Source organism: Thunnus maccoyii, chromosome 16, assembly GCF_910596095.1.
Source record: "Thunnus maccoyii chromosome 16, fThuMac1.1, whole genome shotgun sequence".
In the NCBI taxonomy this organism is placed as follows: domain Eukaryota; kingdom Metazoa; phylum Chordata; class Actinopteri; order Scombriformes; family Scombridae; genus Thunnus; species Thunnus maccoyii.
This window is the reverse complement of record NC_056548.1, coordinates 17,685,264-17,712,576: the sequence shown is the minus strand read 5'-3', so window position 1 is coordinate 17,712,576 and position 27,313 is coordinate 17,685,264. Positions and strand designations below refer to the sequence as shown.

General features: G+C 39.5%; 2 protein-coding genes across 6 annotated transcripts in view; one reads left to right on the top strand and one right to left on the bottom strand.

Moving 5' to 3' along the window:
- The window catches only part of ttll5 (tubulin tyrosine ligase-like family, member 5), a 54,513-nt gene extending 31,367 nt beyond the window's left edge, over positions 1-23,146 (bottom strand). For 2 of the 4 annotated variants that reach the window (XM_042389415.1, XM_042389418.1), the window contains exons 1-16: positions 23,062-23,146; positions 22,462-22,605; positions 19,254-19,360; positions 19,035-19,117; positions 18,211-18,317; positions 17,803-17,933; positions 17,601-17,683; positions 16,411-16,480; positions 16,236-16,320; positions 13,922-14,023; positions 13,692-13,783; positions 13,349-13,456; positions 3,737-3,818; positions 3,361-3,422; positions 856-947; positions 226-267 (exon numbers count right to left, since the gene is read on the bottom strand). In XM_042389415.1, the coding sequence (XP_042245349.1) occupies positions 226-267; positions 856-947; positions 3,361-3,422; positions 3,737-3,818; positions 13,349-13,456; positions 13,692-13,783; positions 13,922-14,023; positions 16,236-16,320; positions 16,411-16,480; positions 17,601-17,683; positions 17,803-17,933; positions 18,211-18,317; positions 19,035-19,117; positions 19,254-19,360; positions 22,462-22,520 (1,305 nt within the window). In that variant the 5' untranslated portion in view covers positions 22,521-22,605; positions 23,062-23,146. Of the gene's footprint in view, positions 1-225; positions 268-855; positions 948-3,360; positions 3,423-3,736; positions 3,819-13,348; positions 13,457-13,691; positions 13,784-13,921; positions 14,024-16,235; positions 16,321-16,410; positions 16,481-17,600; positions 17,684-17,802; positions 17,934-18,210; positions 18,318-19,034; positions 19,118-19,253; positions 19,361-22,461; positions 22,606-22,736; positions 22,876-22,926; positions 23,007-23,061 lie in introns of those variants that run through there. The other 2 variants (XM_042389416.1, XM_042389417.1) reach the window with 2 other exon arrangements.
- Positions 23,147-24,186: 1,040 nt separating this feature from the next.
- erg28 (ergosterol biosynthesis 28 homolog) lies at positions 24,187-27,258 on the top strand. 2 transcript variants are annotated; one of them, XM_042388214.1, is made up of 5 exons: positions 24,187-24,278; positions 25,701-25,855; positions 26,564-26,654; positions 26,744-26,862; positions 27,038-27,258. In XM_042388214.1, exons 2-5 carry the CDS (start codon positions 25,723-25,725, stop codon positions 27,124-27,126), a joined length of 432 nt encoding a protein of 143 aa, XP_042244148.1. In that variant the 5' UTR covers positions 24,187-24,278; positions 25,701-25,722; the 3' UTR covers positions 27,127-27,258. The 2 variants fall into 2 exon arrangements, with proteins under 2 accessions (XP_042244148.1, XP_042244147.1); XM_042388213.1 differs by lacking the exon at positions 24,187-24,278 and adding an exon at positions 25,412-25,496.
- The last annotated feature ends 55 nt before the right edge of the window (positions 27,259-27,313 follow it).

Below are 27,313 nucleotides of genomic sequence, written 5' to 3'. Positions count from 1 at the left end.
TGCTAAAGCGGGCCACTTTGCTAATGTAATGAGAAATCTATTAAAATACGGCATTAGGAATCGATATAAGCCATTTGTCTGTCACTATGAGAAATAGTAAAGCTACATAATCAAATGAGCAAAAAGGAGTAAGCAATTTCTTACCGGTAATGTAACAGGCATCAGGGAATTGCAAAAGGACAAGGCAAAGGATGATTAATATGGATGAGTCAGAAGAAAACTTACCACTCTGGTGTGAGCAGTGCCTGTCGGTGCAGAAAAAGGTTTCTAAGAGGCAATGGGTGAAGACAGTGGGTTGCAGGTGAGCGTCAGAATAACTGTTGCGCACGTATTCATACTGCATCAACACGCAACAATGAGACATTGTTACTGTATGTCTAAACAGGCCTTTTACACAACATAAGGTGGAGCAGAAATCTGTCTGATGTAGTAATCTCCCTCCAGCACATCCTAGGCCAAATCTGGGTGCAGTAGTCGAGTGGAGGGAGCCAAGTGCATTAGCTGCTGTGGCATCATTAGCCAACAAGGCCCAGTGAGAGCATTAGTCACTTGATTAGAAATGATAAAACAATAAGCCACAGAGTGCAGCACTTACAAACTGATGTCACTCAAACAGTGTAATTACATTAGCAGTTGTTTTGCATTACAGTAAATTTTCCATGAGGGGATGAGAAGAGCTCAATGACAGTGGCAGGAATGTACTGTAAGCAAAAGAAAGACCAAAACAAGAATGGGAATGTTTCACAAGGAGAGGTAAGTGAGTGCAACACTTGGCTTGGCTGTTCGCACTGTGTTTATGTGTATATGTGTGTGTGTGTGTGTGTGTGTGTGTGTGTGTATGTGAGCGTCCAATACCTGTGTTCTTTGGGCCGGGTGCTTGAGGCTGGGGTCGAGGGTGACTCGCTCAGAGCGCGGCTGCCTCGACAGGGGGTCCTGACACACAAAGCCTGCAGGGACACAAATCAGCCATAAAGTGGTATATCAGTGACATCAGGTTTAAAATATGATACTCATTCCCATGACCTGTAGTCTGTTTATTGCATCAGATCTTCAGTGTTTGTGCAAGAAATCAACGCGGAACGTGTGGCAAGAAAGAAATAAAACATGTAAATAAAAAGTGTCTTTAACAATATGATGCTTTCATGAATTCTAATAAATATAAACACAGCCTCCTGTTGTGCATCACTGCCTCGCTTAAGTGCATCTCACTGGTAGTTTATAAGGGTGGGAAAAATGTTTACATTTCCACTCTGTCAATAAGATTTCAATCTATGATCCTCTGTTTATTAATTCCCACACTCCCTCGAAACTAGCTAGCGGTAAAAGTGAGACGTTAGAGAAATATGTCTGCAGTCACACTCGAGTTGGATGAAGTCTATTGACGGCTCAGAGCTCGAAGCTATTTGTGTTGCCTCATCCAAGCCGTCAGGTAGGAATCAGGCCCCTGCCGCGCTCTTACCTAAACACAGCAATTATTACAAACATGGAGCGACACGGAGCTGACAGCTACACACAGGCGGAAAATGAATGCTAATGGAATGCTGTCATTATATACAGGTCTGGGATGCGACCCAAGTGTTATCAGCCTACAGCGACTTAGTTTGTTTGCTACATAATAGATGTGCTGTGTTTTACATGCCACTGCTCATTTTCCCCAGACCCGCAGTAATGTCTCAGTCCAAAGATAACTGGCAATTTATTATTCTACTCTTTCATTTAATGAGCCGGAGGGGAGGGTTTCAAGCCACAGCATGGCCTAGGCTATAGCACGCACGCATATGTGCATGCACACGCACAATAGCCATTCTTTTAATATCATTAGGCCCAGACCACAGACAGACTTAATGGTTCGGTGCCAGTTGAGATTGACGCCTGCAAATCAGTGGGCTCCATGTATGCTGCGAGTGGCTAGAAAGTTAAAGTAGATGATTAAGTAAAGTTGAATCATCAAGAGACAGGGTAATTTGTTTTTTACTATACGTATAGTAGCATCTACAAGGTAAAAGATGAACTTTCGGATTGTATATGTGCACCATTGGTAGTGGGCAGAATATGAGATAAACCTGGATATCACAAAATATTTTCAAGCTCTTCTTCTGCATGAGAATTCAATAATTAAGAGGGGTGGAGACATAACAGAGACACATCTCTTTCTCTTCTGCAAACACTGTTGTATAAACAGTGTTTATCTCTGCCTTGGGCTAGGCATTTTTCATGTCTTCATGCTTGCGATTGCTTTAGTTTGACATGTAGGATCCAGTTTCTCAAGAAAGCTTAATGACTACAAAACAGCTAAGACCTTCCTTGACAATTTTGTCCGCAAGTCATTTAATGTTAATTAATGAAGGCTGTGGTTTATTCTCTCAACACTGGAGCTCCCATCATGAAGCCATACAGCTATTTTTGGTAGTTTGCGCAAACTCAACTGGTGGAATGTAGGAAAATATTAAACATTTAACAATAGACGACTGTCTCCACCAGCTTGAAACCTGCTGGTTACAAGAAAGGCCAACAAGCATCTAGGCCTTCACAGTTAGTGAAAAAAAAAGAGGGTGAAAAGGGAAATTCAGAAATACTTGACTGAAACCAACACAGTGGAACCTTCTGCAGGCTCATAACTAAAGAGTATGACTCTTGACCTCTCCACAATTAAGATTGTTAATCCAAGTAAATGATTTTGCAATGACTAATCCTTTAACTGTGTAATCTACAATGATTAATGCATTTTATCCATGGTAGCGACATGGCTATAAGGGTGGAAATATTGGTCTGTCTGTGGGTTGGTTCACCACTTTGGTCCAGACTGGAATGAAGGATTGCCATGAAATTTGGTACAGCAACGTGCTGAAGTGAGAAGGCGATCATAATAATCATATACCAGCAGCATTGTCATTGTGAGTATGCTGACGTCAGTGTGGCTGTTGACATTTGGTCTTGTGTGGCTTTAAACCAGTTTAATGTTGTGATCAGTTATTTTAAGAGTCCTTCAGACCCGTCTGATGACTGATCACCATGATACTACAGTATATCTTCAAGATTTTTCTGTTTTAATCCAGATGTTCCAGCTCAATTCTTTCATTCATTCATAGGAAACCACATTTTTAGTTCTTTTAATATGTTTTTAACAACATCTGCTTCTGTGATATTATCATTTTTTGAGAGACATATGAAAAGAATGATGTTTTGTTGTAGTTTCTGTTTACTTAAAGTTCCTTCGCTCTAATGTAAGGGTAAATAATATGACTCAAGATTTGGACATTTAAATTATATAACCTGGATGTCTATGACGTGCAATCATTGGTGCAAAACCCTGGAATCAAATGGATGTTGTTTTTAATCACTGTTGTAGTATGTACTCACCCACAAGCGAGAACATGTCTGCAATCATGCTGGCCTTTATCTTCAGATCCAAGGGCGCATCACTGTAAATAAGTAGAAGAAGAAAAAAAATGAAACAAAAAAACAAACACAAAATTTATACCACATGCACAGAAAAATAAGTCAACATTCATAAGAAGATACAGATTTGTTGACTGACCTTGACTAAACCGCTAAACTGATATTTTTGTGGAAATAGAAACAACATCTAGCCTGAGGGTGTGTTTAAAAAAATGTAGCTCGTGCCATTTCCTTCTACATGCCTTCTTTTTTTTATTTACCTCTTTTTTTTACATATTCAAAGAAAAGCCCTTGCTTGAGTTGGTGGAGTAAAAATGATTATGACAGTGTCACTCACCAGGCCAAGGAGGGAGAAAGGTTCACCTCTAACAACCAGGGTTTGAGGTTGGTGTCAATGAGCACGTCAAAACCATACAGTTCTACGAAGGGAAAAGACAAAATGAATCAAAAGGTTTTCACCACAGACTGGGAAGTCAGCAGAGCGAGACAGAATTAGAAACCTCTAAGATCTGCTCCCTGAAAATAAAGGATGAAGAGTATCAAAGTCACAAGCGTTTCCAGAGTTTTATCATAGCCCAATTATGTGGCATTTGGCAGCATGACTTGTGTCTTTCTGCTACTGATTACATGCATGTTATATACCCAATCACTCAAGAGAGAAACATTCACCAAAGCCTGCTACTGAGGGATTGGCTCTATTACATTACATACTAAGTACATACACATTTCATCTGTCATGAAGTTGCTTACGTAAGACGGTAGATCAAAAACAAACTGGGGCTGTGAATATTTTCGTACATACAGTCAATAATTTTCTCATGGCTGGGAAGGTTATGCAGTCTACATATTGTCACTATATATTAACAAGAAGAATGGCACTCTAATGGCTACCAGAAATAACTTCACCCCATCATAAAGTCAGTATCTTGTCCAACTGGGGCAATAAACTATGAGCTCCAGCAGTACAAAGCTGGAAATCTGACAGAAATGATAAAGCTTTTACATTGTATATATTTCACGCTAATAATAGCCAAGCGCTGAGTGACACAGAGAAAGTCACAAAATGGTCAGGAAGTTCCCCGTGTAAAAATTCATCCATTCTATCCCAATTTTCCCTCTCATTTCACTGACTGATACATGGCTCACTGCGACACTGTTGGCCTATGAAAGCCTTCGCACTGCTCTGGGGAGTGTCACCCTAAGCCGACGACCCGCCGGCCCCAGCTGCAGCGTGCAAGGAAACCACAGTATTTTACAGGGATAGGGCAAAGCCCAGCTATAGAGCCAGAGGAAAAATCCCTCTAATGGCACTTCAAAAGAACAGACTGTGTTGAGAATAGGCCGGGGGGTTGGAGGTTTCAAAGCTGCCATAACCAGCACTGTTTGTTCTAGCATCTCAGGTCAATGCCAGTGTTAAGCATACAAAAGCCAGCGTGACAGCGAGCGATGGCTTGATATTGCACTTGGTTGAATAATAGTAGGCTGGGTAATTCTAGTTTAACAGGATGAGTTACTTTTATTAGTGCATGCACATTAGTTATTGCAGTGTTTGCTTAAAAATCATTAAGTCATCTGTTAAACAAATCATGGCCATACAGAAGTTTGGAGAAAAAGTTGAGAGCGTGCACATCCAAAACACTTATGAGTGCTGGAACAAAAAAACAAACTGGAGGCAGATGTCATACAAATGTCAGCACAATGTATTGATACATACTGTGGTTCCCAATCAATAGAATTTCACAAAGCAAATGCTTTGATCCAACAGAGATCTTTGCCAGTTTTACTTGACAATGCTTGATGCAACTCTGTTAGAAATGTATAAGCAGTTAATACTCTGTCAAAATGTATTTATTGGAAGCTATAGTACAGTCTACAGATCTTTTGTTGGACTGCTCATAGATACATCAGAGGACAGTCATATAACTCTGGGCTAGTCTGATGCTTGGCCAAACCTCCTTAAAACACTTCTCCACTTTTATTTTCATTATCTGTATTAACATGAACTGAAGAAAATCCAAACTGGGTTTTGTGCAGCATATTTCATTTGGTTTGCTGTATATTATATGGGTTTAGAGTACAAAATATGGTACAACCATGAGGTTTAAATTGGTGTAACTGCTCATTTTATATACTGATGATGGAACTGGACAAAGTTTGCCAACTGCAACTGCCATCTTTAACTTCTTTAACACTTAAGGATGGACTGGACCCCCACTGCTAAGAAGTACTTGCTTCAGCAGAGCACTAGGATTTACTTTTCCACTTGCAAGCTTATCCCATTTTGTCCACTTTTGTACAAAAACACACACACACACACAGATTGAGACTAAGGGAGAGATGGAGAGAGCACGTGTGTCATAAAACATTATGTATTAGGTTTGGGGAACAGAGCACTGGAATAAATGGGTTTGAGCCTGGAGTGCCTCATCAGTGGCACCACAACAACAGGGGAAAATAGGGAGGTGTTACACCACCTCACCAGCCCCCGACAAGCAGACTCCATGTGCCGCGCATTTTCCCCCAATTAGGAGCAGACGCCGCTCCTGCCCCATGAGCCTGCTGAGCCGCTCACTGGCAGACACGTTTGTTCTGCGGCTCGACCGCTGCCGGGGGGGAGCGCTGTTAAATGCGCCCGCAGAGAGCCCACAACAAGCATCACAGACAAGGAGATGAGAGGCAGCGAACATCCACATCACACCCATTAAAGAGGGAGGGAAAGAAAAAAAACGTGACAGAAAAAAAAAAAAAGGGATGATGAAGAGCGTGTTTTTTTAAATTTTTTTATTATTGGATGGGCGCTGCTGGAAACTTCAACACAAGAGACAAACACCCAAAAACAATAATCTCCCCACCCTGGCCATGCAGCCTGTTGGCCCTAAATAACAACAGCAGCACAAAGTATTTCCTTCATGTGTTTTCTTCATAGGCGAGGACAATTGAATTACTCTTGCATCATTCGGAGATAAATTATTGCTGCTGAACTGTTTCTCGGCTGTTGCAGGGAACACAGCGGAGCAGCTTGGAGCCACGATCATGAAAACACTCCGAGGACAACAAATTAAAGTTACAGTTAACACTCTATGGCCTTATTATGATAGCGGGGCCCAATCCATTAATCATTCTTAAAAAGACTCTGAGTCATACGGCAGCCACACTGTCATCATAGGCATACAAACATTGTGCTAGAGTGGAGTGTGGGAGTATCTGACAAATGTAAAACAGGGAGAGTGGTTCACAGACAGGGGATCCAACCACACTCAGCACTTAATGAGGGACGTTCAGTGGAACCCAGGACCAGTAAGTGGAATGTTTTGTGTGTAATAAAATAGGCCTTTGGCTTGGCTAATCAGATCTTAGTCAAAATATCTCGTAATCAGCATCCCTCAGCAAAAAGCCTGTCCATTAATCACACGGCAGCGGTAAGGAGCTGCATGGGTGGCATTTTCTCTCCACAGACACACACACATACACACATACACACACACACACACACACACACACATACACACACACACTTTTCTTACCAATGTAAAACGAAAAATCTGTTGTTTTTATTTCTTCCCACATGAAACATTACAGAGCTATAAAAAGATTTTGTTACGGTATGCCCGTTAAGATATGCAGTGCAATTTGAGCAAAGGGAAGAAATCCCATTTGAAAACAATAAACATTGTATTAAAGCCATTAATAGACATTAAATGGCAGGGAACAATTTGCAGTAAATTAAGATTATAATGTGCTTTATGGTCTCGCGTGGCTCCCTTCCAGACAAGCCAGAGACTGTATAAAAACTCTGAACAATAGCTGCTTTTATCCGCACACTCGCAGCCCTAACACACATGTATGTGTTCGCTGCCATTAGTTCTGATGCTTTACCTGTTTACAAGTACACAGCAGCTGTAAAGGCCAAGGATGAATGTTATTGTAGGCGGCGGAGTGGGAAAGTAGTGAGGAAAAATGCAAGAGGAGGAGAAAGAGAGTTGAGAGGGGCTGAGTGAAAAAGACTCTTGGTGGTTTGGGTGGGTTTTATTTAGGAGACAAGAAAGAGCCCACAAAGATACTACACTGGACTCCCTGAAGCTACAGACAGACCAGTCTGTTTGTAAAAGTCATGCTCTACACCGGTTCCTACATGTCTGTGTATTCATACTGTACATACATACACGCACGGTTTGCATGGAACATGACCACACTGTGAGAGACACATCAACAAAAAAGAAGATGAGGGTGGTCCTCTGGAACCGTCACTGTCTGTCTTTGGAAACTTAATCCTGTAGACAGACGATGAATGCTGTAATTAACTTGCTTGGGGCCATCTGAAGACAACAAAATGACACTAAATTCAATGGTAAACTGATACTTCAGAAGTAAGGTAATGGGCATGTTCACCACCGACCACAGTGTATTATGTGTCTTAGTAAAAGGTGTACAGCCTAATTGCTTTTGTGCTACACAGTGATATTACTGTGGTATCTATGTCTATACAGGTCTGTATAGGGATAAGGTTCACCCAGTACAGAAACACCCTTAAACTAAAAGTCATTATTTAGTTTGTTGTTTTATTTCAAATCCAATGTGGAATGAGTAGAGCCACAATAAAATGTAGATATAATAATTAAGAATTCTTGTTGACTCATTCTGTACCACTGTTGCTGCCAACAGCCTTGCATAATGTACGACACAAAAGTTGGCACCAGTGTAGCATCAGCAGGCTTGAGTGATTATGCTTCATATTCTCACACTTTCCTTCTACATTCTTAAGTTCATACTATATATTTACTGTTCTACACAATGCAAAAGCCATATCATCTGATATTGTACACACAGAGGCAGAAACCTGTTTATATACAGTTTGAAAAGCTGTGTAAGTGCATTGTCCCAGGTGCAATTTTTGTGACGGAGATATACATATAAAAACAGGACATACCTGAATAAAAGACTGAATGAAAGCAAAAGCAAACTTGTTTTTCCCATTCTGTTTTTCAGTCTCACCCCAAAGATATTTGTCAGCTAGCTGTTTATTCGTGTCTATCAAGTGTGTACGAGGGCCAGGTTATGGCTTGGAAAGCCACATTTTCCTGTAAATACCTGCACAGTCAACATTCACACCCTGGCTTGGTGTGGTTTCTCAACCTAGCGGTGATATTCAGAGTGCAGATAACATCTTTATGCAGGCGACTGCCTGATGGTGTGAGTCCATGCTGCTACGCTCCCAATACAACCCAAACAACCACCGATCAGGGGGGGTTATTATGTCTACACAAGCCTGTCACAACTGCAAAGCCCTTTATTTTTCTAACATCTGAGAGGTTAAAGAGAGTGTGTAACATTCACTACTGAGCCTGCTCTGTTGTGTAAAAAAAAAAAAAAAAAAAAGTTTAAAAACAAAAACTGCACATGCGCACACACAAACACAGGGAAAATAAATGACAAACAAAACCGATTATAATAGTTCTTGTTTTAGTCGATGTTTTTCTCATTTGAAATGTAAAGAATGAACCATGATATCATTTTCTTTCTCTTGTTGGAACATACAGGGACTCCAGTCCTCTGCTTTTGACTGGAAGAGCAGAAACCCAGAGTTCCTGTAGGAGATTCATAATGTAGATATTGTTGTTCTTCAGGAAACATGGTGTAAATGTAATGTTTCCACTGGTTGTCCACAAGGTTATAGAGAAATCATTATCTTATCTATCTAAATGAAAGGAGTTACACAGGGCAGGGACTCAGGGCGATTGATCATTTGTTACAAATCTCAACTAACCCATTCAATAGAATTAATAAAAAAATGGAGAATTCTACATCTGGCTAAAAATGAAAAAGCAAATGATTTCAACTGATAAGGAGGTTTTCCTTTGCCCTACATACATTCCCCCATCTGAGTCACCTTTTTTCAATGAGGAGAGTTTCTCCATTCAAGAAGGGGAGATTAATCATTTCCAGAATCAAGGAAATGTTCTGGTCTGGCCTGAAGGCTAGAACAGCAGACAAACCAGACACCATTGATACTCATGGGGATTAACATTTACTAGATAACAACAACATACGCCTCGCTGCATACCCCACCAGAAAGAACTATGACAAACTGACTAATACAAATGGGACACAGCTCCTCCAACTCTGTCGTACGCTGGGTCTGTACATAGTCGAAGGTAGGCTAAGAGGGGATTCTCTTGGAAGGTATACCGACAGCTCATCTCTTGGCAGCAGCACAGTCAACTATTTTATTTCTGACCTCAATCTTGTGTCTCTTAGAGCATTCCCAGTCAGCCCCTTAACACCTCTTTCAGATAACAGTAAAATAACCACCTATCTGAGGAGAGCACAGCCCAATCATGTGGTAAACCAGCCCAATAAACTACACCCTCCCTCTCCTACAGATGGAGTACACACAGCAAAGGCAAATTAGTAGCCAACAAATCCAATCACTCCTGGACGGATTCCTTTCGATATCATTCCCCTTCAATAATGAAAGTGTAAATGTGGCTGTTGAGAACATAAATATTATATTTGATAAATCAGCAACACTGACAGATTTAAAGACAAAGAGCAAACCTAAAAGATTAAATGATGACAAAAGGTTTGACAGAGTGTAAAAATATAAGGAAAGACTGAGAAAGTTATCCGATCAGAAACAACGGGACCCAGACAACTAAATGATACACCTTCATTACGGAAAAACACTAAAACAATACAAATATACCCTAAGAACAGAAAAGGAAAAGCATATCCAAAATCTATTTAAAGTCATTGAAGGATAAATTGAATCCAATCAATTCTGGGAAAATTGGAAAACCCGAAACAAATCAATGAATGATGATTTGGCAATCAAAAATGGAGATATTTGGACAAATCACACATTCTTGAATCAGCAATTAAAGACTACCAGAATCCCAATGACACGTCAATTACAGAAAAAGAATTACTTGAAAAAGTAAACAATCTAAAACCTAGAGAGGCCTTTGGTGTTGACGCCATTTTAAATGAAAAGATCAGATACTCAGACATTAAATTCATACTGACTATCCTAAAAGTTGAAATTACTGTCCTAGCTGCAGGCATTTTCCCAGATATTTGGGACCAAGGATTGATGACACCAATTTACAATAATGGTGACAAATTTGACCCAAATAATTATAGGGGAATCTGTGTTAACAGTAATTTTGGAAAACTGTTCTGCAGCATTATAAACAGCAGACTAATGCACTTCACTGATGAAAACAACATCCTGAGTAAAAGTCAAACTGGATTTCTCCCAAATTACCAAACATCAGACCACATCCTTGTCCTCTCTCCTAACTGACAAATAAATAAACCAAAGCAAAGGCAAAATCTTTGCATGTTTTGTAGATTTCAAAAAAACATTTGACTCAGTTTGGCATGACAGCTTTTTCTGTAATCTGACTGAAATGGGTGTCAGTGGTAAAACATATGATGTAATAAAATCAATGTACACAAATAACAAATGTGCTGTTAGAATTGGCAACAAGCAAACAGATTTGTTTTCTCAGGAACGTGGAGTGAAACAGGGCTGTAAATCTGACCCCTAATGTATTCAACATTTATACTAATGAATTGGCTAAAACACTAGAACAGTCTTCAGCACCTAATATCATCCAATATGACACAGAAATCATGCCTGCTGTATGCAGATGACCAAGGAGGCCCTACAGCAGCCTTTAGATCACCTGCACAGGTTCTGTCAGACCTGAGCCCTGAACCTCAAGAAGCCAAACGTAATGATATTTCAAAAAAGGTCTGGACACAGTTGAACTAGAACACAAAACACTTACACACATTTAGGCCTAAAAATCAACACCACAGGTAGCTTCATAATGGCTGTGAATGACCTGAAAGACAAGGCAAGGAGGGCATTCCATACATCTAAAAGAAACATCAAAATAGACGACCAATTAAAATCTGGTTAAAATTTTTTTCGATCAGTTATAGAACCCATTGCTCTGTATGACGATGATGTGAAGTTTGGGGAACGCTCAGCAAACATCTAAATTTCACAAACTGGGACAAACATCCAATCCAAACACTTCATGTGGATTTCTGTAAATGTATTCAAAAAAAGTAATAAAAGTAGTCAAGTCACCTTGACAGAAAAACTACAAATAATGCCTGCCAAGCAGAATTGAGCCAATACCTCCTCCAAATTGAAACTGAAAAAAGAGACATCAAATTCTACAATCACTTCAAAACAAGCGACCCTCAAACATTCCACCACAAAGCCCTAAAATACCAAGAGATGAACCAGGAAAAGAGTCCCCTCAGCCAACTGGTCCTGAGACTCAGTTCCCTAACCTCTACCAACCCTGCAGAGCCTCAGGACAGCCCACAGACAATCTGGCCTGACCAAATTATAACAAGACGAAAAGAAAAAATGCATCACTTATTGGAAAGACACCACAAAAACTCAAAGTAAAATGGAGAGTTATCTGGCCCTAAAGCAACAGTACACGGCAGAATATCTGACCACCGTGACTAATGAGGCTTTGAGAAAGACACTGACTAGATACAGACTCAGTGGACACAGACTGGTCGTCATAGACAGACCTGGCTGCTGCCGAGGGAGGACAAGCTGTGTTCACTGTGCACACAGAAAACAGTACATTTTTTGCTACACTGCAACAAATATGCAGAAATTAGAGCATTATTCTTCCCCAAAATTCTACACAAATATCAAGAATCTGAAACACAATCAGAAAGGGACCAATTCAAATACCTATTAGGAGAAAAACAAAATTCCTGCATATTGGCAGCTAAATATCTGGCTTCTTGCCACAGCCTGAGAGACATCCAGTGAAACGCCACCAGATTAAATACTGGCTGTTCTTTGTTTTGTTCACATTTACTGTTGTTGTTGTTGTTTGTTTGCTTGTTGATTGACTGTCATATTCGAGTTTACTGGGGTTTGTGATTGTACATATACTGAAGGTATACATTTATTATTATTGTTGTAACTGTTGTTATTGTTAGTTATTCATAACAAACATGGCTATTACTATTAGCATTAATATTTGTTTGCTTCGGCAATATACACACTCTTTCATGTCTTTTCATGCCAATAAAGCTCATTAATTTGAAATTGGAATTAATTGTGAGGAGGAGAAGGAGAATTATAAACAAACACAAATAGTGAGAGAAAAGGAAAAAGAGAGCGAAAAATAGACAGCGATACTGAGGGAGGCTCGGGCCAACGTGCTCGCTCTCAAACCCAAAATCTCAGAGAGACTGCCAGACACACAGAGAGAGAGAGAGAGAGAGAGGGAGAGAGAGAGAGAGAGTGAGAGAGAGAGAGAGAGAGAGAGAGAGAGAGAGAGCGCAGACAATTAGTGCCAACACTAACACGGGTAATGGCTCCAAAATGGAGTTCACTCGAGCCCGCTGGTAGGCAGGAGCAGCCAAGAAAACAGTCAGCCTAAATCAGGCAAAGTTGAATGGCAACAGAGGAGAGGAAGCAAATTCCTGCTTCTGTCAACAGGCCCTTCACGACCCGGCGGCTAGTCAGAGGGCAGCAACAGGCAAGAAGGCTCCACACTGAGCAATGACTGTCTGCAGCCTCAGTTCGGCTCACTGAAGAAACAGTATGGAGGAATTGCTGGACAATGAATCCGAAACTGAAAGGAAATGGGAGGGGTGTGGTAGTGTGCATGACTAAGTATTTATGTGTATTTAAGCCCAGAGTTTAAATTTAATTCAAAGGAAATTCTTTTTTTTCACAATTCTACTATATAGCTTGTTTTTCTTATGGTGCTCTTCACCCTCAAACTATCCCATGGTGTTTAGATCAGCTGTTTTGCATTTGCAAATTGCAACATGATTCCATAACTCAGACTGGCTTACAGTACGTTATACATCTAATTGACATACACCTATTGCAGGTGCTAACATGTCAAACTTTTAAAGTCACAAACATTTTGAGAAGAATATAAATGAGTACCAAAGCAGTTTGTCTTGTGGGGAACAAACATCTTGCAGGCGGTGGCTATCTGTAGTTCAGCACTCAGTAGAGCTTTGATGATGAGGTCCTCCACCTGTCTCATCAACACTGGGAGAGAGAAAATGGGAAGAAAAAAAAGGGACGGATGGAGTTGTTTTGATTAATTGATAGACAAGTTTTGTTAGAATTTTGATAGAGAAAAGTGATCAGGGCTTGTGTGCTACTACAAACTGAGCTAATATGAATTGTATCATCTTTTTATGGACTTTTAAATATTATATGCATGGAAATTAAAGGGGAAAAAAAGCATGAGAAAAAGGGAGAGAATGAAAGTTTGACTCACATGTGGTGTCCTTCCCCTCCTGCTTCAAATACCTCAACACTGCACTCATACTCCACTTGTTCCCATAATCTTCAACTTCAGGGTCATCACAACTGAAAAAGGAAGAAATGAAAGTTATAATAAATAGATGAGTCAACCTAGCTTCCCATAACAGCCCCGTTTTCAATTTGATGCATTCATGAAACAGAAACTACTGTTGACATATTGTTAACTCGGTGTACGCTGATTACCTGACATAATCGCTGCTCTTTTTGTTCACGCTGTAGTTAGTGAGATGCATGAACGTGTTCTTAATGTTCTTTGAAGTCCGGTCATACTTGACTGTGGCAAATCTGCGGACAGGCAGTGTTTATTTGTACCAGAAAGAAAGGAAAAAATAATAAGTTGTCATCCAACCATTTCACTACATATCTCTCTGCCATAATGACCACTTTCATAAGGCTGACACTTGACTGAATAATGGGGGCACTTAGGAAGAGATTAGTTTCTGGCAGAGTTTGTGAGGAGTGGATGCCACATGTGCAATAATGAGAATTCCTTGGCACACACTGTGTACCTGAATACCAACACAACCCAAAGGAATGTCAAGAGATTAAAGTGGGATTCAGAATTTGGCCATGATTTATTGCACAAGGTTTATAATCAAGCCAGCAAACAAGAGGGCGGTGACACTCTGTTTCCAGCACGTACCTCTGTCAGACCAAATCGGCGAGCCAGTCGCTCTATCAATCATCTACTCTATCCTACCCTACCTGTGCCTGATAACAGACACCCCTTGTTTTAATAAATAACTATTGCTATATTTCTACAGCCAATAAATAACGTGCAATTACACAAAGACATCATGAGATGCTATCTGAACACTGACATAATCTGCAGCGTTTGATGAGCACATCCTACAACTGAAACAATAGAGCGCTTTGTTTCAAAGTTACTACCACTTCACACACTACACAGCAGTTGGTCTGGAAAGTTGAGACTGCCCTCTTCTGGGCACTGAATGAGCACCAGTGAATGTGCCTCATAAAAGTGTGTGATGGATCTCACAAGCAGCACCAAGCAAAAACTAATTACACATAAGAAACAAAAGGTAGATTCCCTATTTAACTATTAACTATTCAATCTGCACATGTATAAAACACATACATAGTCAAATGGTTACATGATTTTCTCAGTACTGAATTTACATTATCAAAAATCTTCACCCGGTGCTGCTTGGCACAACATCTCACATCCGAACTGCACTAAAACTACCAAAACACATTATACATGTCTCACAGTCACCTCACTGTGATATAAAAGTAGCAAAAGTTCCCTCACATCAAGAAAACTTTGTCACTCATAACACAAAAAATCAACATATTTCTTATAAGACTTTCAAGCATCTTTGATTTTCTTCATAAACTATCTATTACAAAACAAGAATGGCTCCTCTTTCCTGTATAGAGTGTACTGCAGTATATATTATAGAAATTCATCAGAAGTGTACATGAAATAAAACTACAGTATTACTATGGTAAAAAAAACAAACATGTTTAAACAGTACTCTACACAGTACATCTACTCATTAATATACATATAGTGTACTGTATAAAGCAACGGTAGTTAACCCCGCCATCAGGGACATCTGATTATGTGGACTGTTGTTATAAATAATAACATTTATCCCAGGACACTCTGGCTGGTTCTATTTTAATGCGATAAAACCGTTTTGAAGATGTTCCTCTTTGTGTAGTCTGTAATGAAACTGAAATTCAGATAATGTTGTAGAAATGTAGCATGTATTTATCAGTGAAAAGAGTAGGTAAATGTGCAAAATGGGCTGTAAATACACAACCGCTGGTTAACTTTGAGTGAGAAAAGGACTCACTCTTTGTGGAACATTTTATGCTTTTATTTGACAGCTGACAGTAGAGCGATGACAGGAAATGAGAGGAGATCGACAATAACGGGACACAAACGTGGTAAATATTTGGTCGCAGTATGCGTATTGACATTTTGTGTCACTATGCACAGTTTAGTCCACATAGACTGCTACTGTGCTAAGTGTGAGAAGAGTTCTGTAGCAGTGTCTAACATCCACTTCTAATACTACGTGTATTAAAATGTTTTAATAGTGTTGTCATTTCTTCCATCAGCACAGCTGGACATGGATCCATGTTTTCATTATTTGTCTGTAATTTGTTTTCAAGTAAGATAGCTCAAGAGATGACTGAATGACTGTAGATGACTGGTTCATCTAAATGACATCATCAGATTTTGGGTGGTGATCTATCTGATGATGAATGAGCCTAAAATCTAAGACCTTTAGATGTTTAGTGTTGTTTATTTAAGTATTATTTAATCAGAAGTGAAATATAAGCTGTTACAGAGGCAAAGAGCTTGAAATTTGTGAAGCTGCTCAGCGTGTTATTACAAGTCAAGTGTGCTGTATTTGTTTCTCTGTCCCCAAGAGGATCAGCAATCACTGTAGTGTCAGCGAGTCACCATCCCAATAATTATGTAAACAATGTAAAAAAAAAAAAACCCACACACAGAGCTCACCTCGCCAGGCCTTCCTCATACACGTAGATGAGGAGCGGATCGTATGATGTTACCAACACGTACAACCGCACATCAAACTTGAACTCTGTAAACAAAACAAAAAAAATTTAGTACAGTCATATAGATGAACCAGTTCAAATCTGCCTTCTTACCAAAGTGTGTGTGTGGAACTCACCATCTATCAGTAGCGGGTTATTAATATAGCGAGACACCAAGATGTTCTCATCCATTGATATCTGATTTGGCTGTAGATGGCAAACAGAAAGAAATAAAGACAGTATTATGAATACATGCGGTACGTCACACAAAGAAGAAGATGCAGGCAGTATATTATAATAATCATCCAAACAGGTTTAAAGCTACAATCTGTAACTTTCCACACGTTCACACAACAGCAAAGACCATCTAAAGTAGTGTACTGTAGTGAAGCTGTTTCACCTTGATGTGGTTGCAAAGTCATCACATCACCAGGCAACATAGCAACTGATATTGTAAATTACACTGTAATTAAGTTACATGGCATTAGATGTGACCTGACAAACTAAATGATCTTTTTTTAGTGTTTCCTAGCACTCATTCATTCATATAGTCAGCGTTAAATAATGAATTCTCAATATCTGATGTAAGGCTGTGGTTAACTGTAAACATCAAAGAATAATCAGATCAAGAAAAGTTAGAAACTGCGGTGACGCTGGCCATAGCTGGTCAACCTTCAATAATAGCCTATAAAAACACAATCTGGTGGTGGGAGATGGGTCATTTATGAGGCTGAAATGTGTTGCAGGTGGCGAAGTTGAGAAGAGTTGAAAAAGAGGGGGTGGCAGGGTAACCTCAGTGCTGGCTACAGTTCAGAGAAAACCCAACACACACACCCCCCCCAACCCCCCAAAAAATGAACGTATTTCTTTCTTCTCTCCAAATATCGCTCTGACATTCTTTCCACTGTTTCATAAAAATGCCTTAGAAGAAGAAGAATTGTGCGCATGTTTTCCAAGAGTGAGAACCTTGTCGAGCTCCTCCAAAAGCCGGGGCCTTGGAAGTGTGTGATTTACTCCGCAAAGCTTATTAATGTCTGAAACACTGGTTGATACTTATTTCAAAGACAGCTGTATCTGTACACCCCCACGCACAAACATCTGGCCAGCTGACTGTTTCAGTTCACACGGTATTTTTTTTTGAAAAGTCAGTACTGCCTTACAGCACGGTTAACTTTCATTCGGTTGGACATTAATGTGAATCTGTGTTACACGTGAATTGTAAGCTTCACATACAATTTTCACACACAAACTGAAAAACAGATTGATACTGTCACCATTTCTGTCCCGTGTCTCTACTGCCTTGTCCGCTGGGAAAAAAATCACTCACATTACTGACCAAGTAGATGCCTCGTCCTCTTGAAGATGCTACTGGTTTAATAATCCATGGGCCCTTGTCCTTGGCAAAACAATCTAAGCAGGAAAGAGAAGAGGAAGTATTTATAGTGTATGTTTAGAATTGGCAATGGCATTAAATATATCATAACTAGAGCTCCGCTTAGACCGACAGGATCGTGTGGGAGGTGTCTTACTGCAGAATTCCTGGTACTCAGAGGGGAGCACAAAGGTCTGAGGAACGATGTGGAAGTTTTTGAAGCCGTGAGTCTGCTGCATTCGCTGGATGTTTTTATAAAGACGGTCTTTGCGCGTCAGTTCGTATGACCTGGAAATGAACAGAGGCTCCGGTTTAAAGCACAAACTTCGACACAAAAATACAAATATACAGCACCGTGCATACACAACAGCAGTAGATCGCCCTCTGCCTGACAATATGATTCATTTCGTGTTTCAGAGAGGCACCAGTCCAAAATAAATGCGCTTTGCACTGGAAGCCAAGAAACACACTGCCAGAACTGAAGGGCTTAAAATGGTTCAGTGGTGATATTTATAACACAGAAAACAGTGGCAATACACTCGTATACTCGAGTGCTCTGTTATACCTGGGAAAGTGGTTGACCCTCTGGAAATCTTGAAGGCTACGGAGTATGTAAGGCTTGAGGTGAGATCCCGTCCACATGAGGTTAAAGTCATTACTATTTGGGTGAACCTAAAAAAAACAGACATAATGTTTGTTTGCAATTAACAGACTCTGGATTGAATAAGTTAGATCCAAGTATAGAAAATTGATGTGCACAGAGAATGAGATCTGTACAGTTTCCAGTCACCAAAAGCAGTATTAGAAGCAGAGCAGACACTAACCTGGAGAATTAAACCCTGCTCTATTGAAATCATCCCAAAATGATGGCCAACTCACAGATTTTCATCACCATCATCTCATTTTATCTGTTTTGTTTTGTTTTGTTTTATTCCAACAGTTCATTAGGAGGCTGAATTCACATGACTGCTCGGTGTCTAGGGGAGAGCCAGATGTTTGCAATAAAGGCTTATTAAAGTTTGGCTCTGTGGAGACTGTGGTAGACACTCGTCTGCCTTTGATGATGGGTTAGCGGGAGTCAAGAAGCATTGAAATGAAATAAAAAGGGAATTAATTGTAACTGCTTGGAAAGAGCAATAATGGGGGTTGTGTGCCCTCGTGAAAACCGGATTAATGCTCTTGAGGTCATTTTGGTTTTTTCCATGGGTGCATTCCCGGGCTTTGACATCGGTATTATCAGTCAAAGAAAAAAAAAAAAAAAAAAGCCCCTCTATCCCATATCCTACATAGCAGAGAGGTAAATAAATAGCATGTGCTGCAAAAAAAACAATACAGATTTTATAAAGATGCTAATCTTTTAAATTTGCATGATTGAGTGGAGAGCATTACCTCATGGAACCCATGATTGGTCAGTAATCCTCGAACCAGGCGGCTCTCTGTGCGCACAATCTTGAAGGCCATGTTGTATCGCTCTGAGCAAATTAAACACTTGGGATTTTAACTTCACACACAGTATTCCTTACAATAACAGGTTCTCAGGATCAAACTAATTGAAGCCCCCTTCCCCCCCCCAAAATGTTTTTATAGCTTCAACAAATTCTGGTGTACCTCCGATAGAGCTGATATTCCCATCTTTGGAGACGATGGCCTCGGGGAAAAACAAGAGAATTGGGATGGTCTTGCTAAGGCCGCTCCAGGCAACGCAGGGATGATCTCTGGTGGACAAACGTTTAGATGAGATGCAGTCACAGTTAGAGGCAGATTTTTATAAATGTTCTCAAATTCCAGGGCTCACAAACCTTCTCAAAATTCAAGTAAGAGAGAGAGATAAACACCTTACACACAGAAAAACTTCCCGGTAATGATATCATGGAGATCCACTCTGGGGTAAATTATACTGCCCAAAATCTTTGGCGGTCATCCCCCCGATGATGTGAACTCACCTATAAGGGCAGCTTACCTCATGCTGAGGGAATGTATTCTGACATGGTGTTTATTTCAGTCGAGCAGATAGAGACAGAACCACACACAGTTTCTGGAGGCGCTGGGCAACAACAAACCCATGTACTGTACTAACAAAACGACTTGTAAAACTGCACATTATCTGATAGTACCAGACACAGCCTGCTTATCGGAGGGTTAAAAATAAGATAAGGCGGCATGTTGATGGAGTAGAACTCAATCAGGCACGGCCAGTCTTGATAAAGGAAGGGGAGGCATGTAAACAACTGCTGAAGTATCCAGGTATGTAAGACAATGCGGCAGATATCTTCTCCACTGAGATGAGATTGTTTTGCAGGCCCTTAAGCAACGTGTTTTGATCATATTTAAGCCATCAAAACGATTGAAATACGATACTCACAGGATGTGAAGGTCTTAGACAAAAGGCCAAATTGTTACCATCCCTGTGATATTTTAGCAGGTTGCAAACATTAGTAACTACTTTTTTCCTATAATACTGACTGGATTTATAAAAAGACTATAACTAGGCACATCTGAGCTGTTGACAGAGATTCATCAAGGTCTTTAAGCCACTCAGCCTGTTTTTTTCTGAGCATCATATGACTGGAATATTCTTCCAAGTGACTTTAGAGACCTAACAACCTATGATACTTAAAACAAAAACAAAAAAAAAATAAAATTAAACGTTTATTGGGAAAAGTGCCAATGTGGTATTTAACTGTACACTCCCCCTCATCTGTCCATCAATCAAAAGCCAAGATAATGTGTGATATTGTCAACAACTGTTCTTAAGTTTGTTTACTTTTTATTTTCATTAATGATGTTTTCAAAAAAGTATTTTCAAGCCTCTACGCTACAAAACCTGGTTAAGTCTTGTGCTTTTTTCCCCTTGGTTGCCATACATGCTTTATTTTATAGGCTATATGTGTTTCTCTTTATTTCTGCTATGCGCTTCTTGTATTTGCCTGCAATGTTATACTTTGATGTCTTTTGCGTCATTTAGTGTTTTCTGTTGTTGTTATTTGCAGTTTTACATCACATTAATGTCATTTAGTAACACCCCTGGAAAAGAAAGTGGTATCACTCAAGTCAGAGTTGAGCAGAAGAAACTTAAATGGGTTGAAATCAAGTGTGTAGGCGATGCTTGTTGGGTGATAAATGTACTGGAAATACTACTTTTCAAACCCATTAAATCAAAATGTCTTACTGTAGCAGTGCATGTGATGAGTGTGAGTTGATAGATTTTTAATAATTTCATGGTTTTCCTGCTCTGGCAGTAATTCAATGGAATATAACAGCCCCGTCAGTAAAAGCAGCACCAGTCACCTGGAGGTTAAACCTTAATACTAAGCAATCCAAACTAATTCAGGAGATGGGAATTCACCTCAAAGCAGGCACAGTGGCTCTCAGTAAGGTATGACTAAGTAAAGCTTAAGAGGGAATTAGTTGGCAGAGACGAGATAAAAAGACCAACTGTTCCAACTATGATCTGGAGCTATAGACGCTCCTCCCTCTCATCCGGTTGAACTTTCATCAATTATGCAAAAATGAAAGCTACTTGACGTCTTCATTATGTCTAAATGTATCTTGGCATTAATTATTAAAACAGGCTCCCATATATAAGATTACACATTCAAAATGAGTGTGACAAATTACAACGACAAAGCCGTTCATACAGCAGGAAAAAAAATGTTTTTGCTCCAGCATGGTGTCACATTAATACTGTATTTAGAGGTCAATCTTTATATACCAGGAGGCTCAGTAGATTAAGAACCTAAGTGACACAGATGGAGACCTGCTTAATTCACACAGCCACATCCACAAGATGCAGGGACTGAGCGGTATCCTAGTCATTTATCCATAAGTTTGAACTACCTACGTCACAGTTATGAAAACAGTGAGTGTGCTACATATTAGAGGAGGAACCTATTTTGAGAGAACTAAAAATACTCAAACAAAGGTGCTGAAAAATCTGCTATAAATATAAAAGAATAAGCATTCTGTTTGTGGTGCCATCAGAGTAGTCTGGTACCTCTTAATCGATTCCCAGGTATCCATATTTTTTAAGAAATTCAAATAGAATACATTGATGAAAAATTTAAATATATTATAATATAATGACAATATATATGAAATATCTACGAATAATAAAGTGTAAGGAAATTACAATTCAGTTTTATTATCACGCTATCGTCAGTGTGGACAGTCCATGGACAGTCATGCACCTTCCTACCTTAGCAATATCCACCTGACTTACACTAATGTACAGTGTATTATACTATAGCATATTAACATCATTGAACAGTGTATACTCAGCAAATAGTATTATAGTTATGGTTATATCTCTGGTGTCTATTCTATTCTTTTATTTTTAAGTTAGTCTATTTAGTTATTGTACATAATTATCCTTTAATTGTATTTGTTTCTTCTGTCTGCCTCATTTTTTTGTATTTTGATTTATGTCAAGTGGCCGCTGTGACACTTTAATTTCCCTTTGGGATTGATAAGCCACTCTATCTATCTATCTATCTATCTATCTATCTATCTATATATCTATCTATCTAATGTAGAAGTTTGACATATAAAGACTTCTGGACGCTGAGGTGACTCTGTTGTGATTTTGCATTTAGATATGTAGAAATGACCTCAGAGTTGGTTCTTTTTTCATTTAATTTCCAGGCTGGGGGAGCAGCAAATGATTTTATTTATGATGATGAGTAAAAGATGGGGTGTTTTTATACTGCTAAGCCTTGACAGTACTGTTTCTGGAGCTGACTGGGGTCGATCACGTTCAGTTTTATGTGATTATACAATTAGGACAGGACATATGCACAAACTGCAGACTTGTACTTACTCTTGCTCGTCCTCTGAGGAGGACTCAGAGTCCTCCTTATCCCGGATCACAGCTGGCATCTCTACAGTGTAGGCGGACGAGCTGCCCGGTGAAATCTTCCTGGGATCAAGTGTCTAGGTTTACCATGGTATCCACCTCCTCCACCTGCCAACATACCAGTCAGTGAACGTCTCGTCAACCTGCCTCCAACAGACGCGAGTCCAGTCGTGCAAAATACAATATTAATAACAACGTTACTAAGACCCGTAAACAACTAATTTCACATTCGTGCAGACCTGAAACACTGGTTCACATTTAGCACACAGTTAGCTGAGAACAGCTGCTTCCCCCCTCTCTCTACTTGTGGTGGCAGTGAAATTATTTTCTATGACGGTTAAAGGAGACACACAAGACTAAACCCAGACAACAAGCGTTAAAGCTAAACAACATACGACTTTACTTTAGCGTTAGGTATGGGAAGCTAACCAGGAAGCGTCTGCCTTGATGGAGGCCGTTAAAGTCAACGTTTTTTTTGTAACGACAAACACAAACACAGCAACAAAAACTTGCCTTTATTTCTGGGAGCCTGCTAACGGCCAGCTAGCTGGCGTCACCACTCACCAGGGCCAGTTGATCATCGCGGTTAATCTTCCTGGTAACTACAACAACTGAGTAGCAACAGAGCACAGCGCATGCGCACTTACGGTGGCTGTTTTTTTTATCCGCCTGACCAAATTTTGCGTTGAGTCCATCCAGCGATGACATCATTTCATGGACTAAAGGGACCGAGTTCATGTCCCCAGTTTATGCAAACCTTTTTCAAATACCATCTCGTTTGCTACAAATTAAATCCTGTATGATATACAACATTTAACTGCTTATTACTGCTTTATATATTTATTCTTCGACAGCAGTGCGAACAAATGAATCCGTTGTGGGATTTATGAATTAAATTCTGACAGGTACAGTTTAATCTGTAATATTGATAAACAACATGTAAAAAAATGCGTTAAAAGCTGTTTCAAATGTACACTCAATGTCATTTTGTACTTCTAAAAGGTAATAGTGTGAGTATTTGCACACATTTGACTAAATGGGGAGTCACAAACAACACATGATAAATAGAAAGAAAATCAAATAAAAATTAAAAAAATAATAACACAGAATAAAAATAATGAATACAAAATATATACATAAATTAAATAAAACAATACTTTTTAAAAAATACACGCAATGACAGTTTTACAGCCTTCTTATTAGTGCAAAATTTAATGGTCTGTAAGCTGCTCACATGCTTTTTTTTTCAAAACTTTATTTATTGGGTTTCCAGACAAGATAACAGACAAGTAGTACACTGAGTTTCAATTGAGACTTTAAGTAATTACAAAACAGAAGATCAGAAGAAAAAGAAACAGAACACCTGTATGAAAAAGGAAACATAACAAGGCCAATGGCCTAAGAGTTTTTCAGTCCGGGATGGTCCCCATGTCTTCTTCAAACTGGCAGATGATCCTCTCAGTTTACAGTTTACAGTTTACCTAATATTTTCCATATTTACAAGGTAAAAAATATCTCTAATCCTATAGTGATGGGTAGTTCTTCTCAGTTTTTCTTTATGAAAAACTGAGAAGAGAGGTTTCATATCATAGCTAAAACCAGATGTAACGAAGACAGAAGTCATCACAGGTTATCCTCTCGCTCCACATGTACTCTTCGTTTGAACGCAGCCTAACCTGAAGGGTGTACTACGAAACAAGTTCAACATACCCAGGCTTTCTTTGTGTGAGCTGGCTCGGCAAACCCTGAACTCGCGATCAGAGATAAGTGGTATCACGAAGGTATGAGATATGATATGAACTTTCTTTGTTCACCTAGGCTTTCTGCTTCAGGTTCTGTGTGCGTCTCCATAAAAGGGGGCGTTTTGCGCGTCATTTGACAAAATGGACCGATCGTGCGCCGCTTATTTCAGTGAGGAGGAACAGATTATTATAACGAGAGGTATGAATAATATAAATACATTATCACAGTAAAAAGCAACGCTGTTGCTGCAAATAAGACGAGAGAGGAATGCTGGCAGAAAATCGCTGATCGTGTAAATTCGTTTGTTAAAAAACGAATTCATTAATTTATTAATTACGTAATTAGTTTATATACATATTTTACCACTAAGTGTACTCTCCGTGCCTCCCACAGCCAAAGCTCTTAAACTTTAAACTTGATGCAGCAGATTTAAACATTATACTCAAGAAGTGGATTCAGGTCTGACTCTGTCCCATAATGAAGGATAAGTGGAAATCACTTTAGATTCTGGCCAAATCAAAGTGAAATTAACATTTTAGATTGAATATTATCTGTGACAAATACCAATAGCTTAATCTTTTTTTTGTTCAAAGTATTTCGTCATTAGTTTTTTTGATTTGAAATACAATTTGATATATTGTAACCATAGACTGTATAAAAATATGGACGTAGTTACCGTGACGTCACCTGTTGGTTTCTGAAGAGCTCAAAGCGAGCATGGATGTATAAATAAATAAACATGTTTATTTCTGCTGTAAAGTTGGGCATTTTAACATGGAGGTCTATGGGGAATGACCATAGACTGTATAAAAATAATGAATGACTCGCTTTTGGAGCCAGCCTCAAGTGGCCATACAAGGAACTGAAGAAAAAACGGACTCTGTAGCAAATCTGCAAAACCATAGTGATTTACTCAGGTTAAAAGAGGGCCACCTTTGTGACATTTAAAACCCTGGTTTTATGCCATGGATGTATTATAAGAGCTGGATACCGTCTGGATGCAGTCTGCAGGTGACCGGATTGCTTGATAACTATTGGTTAGCGACGAAAATGGGCGTAACCGGAACGCTCGAATAGACCAATCACGTACATGGTACGAGTGGCTGGAGCCACTTCTGCTGCTCTGTTATTGGTTGATTCAAGATTGAAGGACTTACCATTTTATACATAACGTCATCAAACTTGGTTGGCTCGAGTCCCACTTTACTGTCTTATAATGGAGCATGCCCACGCTGTAGTTTGATAGACGCCGCCAGGTAAAAACATGCACCATGCATGTTACTTTTAACACCAGTAACATCCAGTAGACACCTGTCTGTCTGTCTGTCTGTCTGTCTGTCTGTCTGTCTGTCTATCTATCTTTATAGCACAACCAGCTGATTGTACTTGCATTGGCCTGTTGGAGTTTCAGGTTGTTTATCCTGCAGCACTTTGACAGTTTGACTTTTCCTTGCTGACAGGTGCGTCTCGCAGACAGAAGAGATGAGTCGCTTTCTGAACGTGTTGCGGAGCTGGCTGGTGATGGTGTCGGTCATCGCCATGGGAAACACCGTCCAGAGTTTCAGAGATCACAGCTTCCTGTCAGAGAAGCTGTACACTGGGACTCCACAGTTTGGTGAGGAAACAATTCATTAGGTTTGTTCATTATTTGACTGAAGGTGATATCATGACTTGTTGAAAAGGTTTGGTGTCAATATGTATATGCAGTTTTTAAAAACTCCTGATACTTGCATCAACTGTCATGCAGCATTTAAACTGTATATCACAATATTAGGGGCCAAAATCACAACCATATATAGTCTGATGATACTTCCCACTGGATAAGCATTAGGCAAAGAGCTACTGTTTCATATCATAATTAAACCAATAATCGATAACCTTAGTAAACAGTTTTCAGATTTAGAGGCCGATCAATGCTTCATTTCTGAGGCTGCTACCAAGATTTGTTAGTCTAGATAGATCTAATAAGGATACTTTATATTGGCCTGGTCAGAAGTTGAGCAGGACATTTTAATAAGTGAGGAAAAAACTTGTCTTCAGCTGTAACTTGTTTCTAAATGACCTCCAACATGTTTTTAACATGATTGTACTGCAGTTTTTTTAATACTTATCATCTGCTGCTACCAAAATATCCGCAATAAGGTTATATAGGTTTATAATATCGGCTCTGCTCAATGTTTTTCTATTTAAAATGAGTCAAGGCATTGTTACCTTCTAGTATTCTCTTCTAAAGAGCCATATGGGAAATACAAATAGCTATATTTGGATATTTTTTTCCATTTTCTAAACTCCAGCATTCCTGATTTTTCCATTTTCTTTTCAGTGAATGGTCTCCAAGCTCGAACATTTGGCATTTGGACGTTGCTGTCATCGATCATTCGCTGTGCCTGTGCCATTGATATCCAGAACAGAACGTAAGACAGCTCGTCTCTCTCTGCACCTTGTTTCTGTTGGCAGTCTGCGTTATGTTCTTACAGTGTGTCATCATGCGGGCTCCCTGCAGGCTGTATCACATCACCTTGTGGACATTTGTGCTGGCGTTGGGCCATTTCCTGTCAGAGGCTTTCATCTACAAGACTGCACCGCTGACTATCGGGGTCATGGCACCTCTTATTGTGGCAAGTAAGTACGGACTACACTGAGGAGGAGTCTCCCGAAAATAATGTCAGTTTTAAGTTTTAAAACATCTTTGTACAATGTCTCAATGTCTTTTTCCTGTCATTGGAATTAGAAGTTTAAAAAGTTTTATGTAGACCTCTTGTGTCTTAGTAACAACATTATATATTTGTTTTTCTAGGTTTCTCTGTCATAGGAATGCTGATTGGATTCCAGTGTTTTCCAGAGACGCAAGAGGAAGTCGGAGCACGACAGAAGAAACGTAACTGAATCCCGCCTGAATCTGAGTTTTCCACCAGACATGTTTGGACTGGTCGTAGTGTGTGGCTTCCTGCCTTGAAGAACATGAGATCTGGATGTCAGTTCATTTCCTACTGTGAATGAAACTTTCTATACACTACATTCATCTATATCTGGGTCGTATTTAATGTTTTATAAACTGATGTTTTAGTAGTGC

Coding starts and splice junctions, on each gene's coding strand:
- erg28 (XM_042388214.1), top strand. CDS start 25,723: ATGAGTCGCTTTCTGAACGTGTTGCGGAGCTGGCTGGTGATGGTGTCG. Junction 26,655..26,743: donor ATTGATATCCAGAACAGAAC/GTAAGACAGCTC, acceptor GGCTCCCTGCAG/GCTGTATCACATCACCTTGT. Junction 26,863..27,037: donor GGCACCTCTTATTGTGGCAA/GTAAGTACGGAC, acceptor TTGTTTTTCTAG/GTTTCTCTGTCATAGGAATG.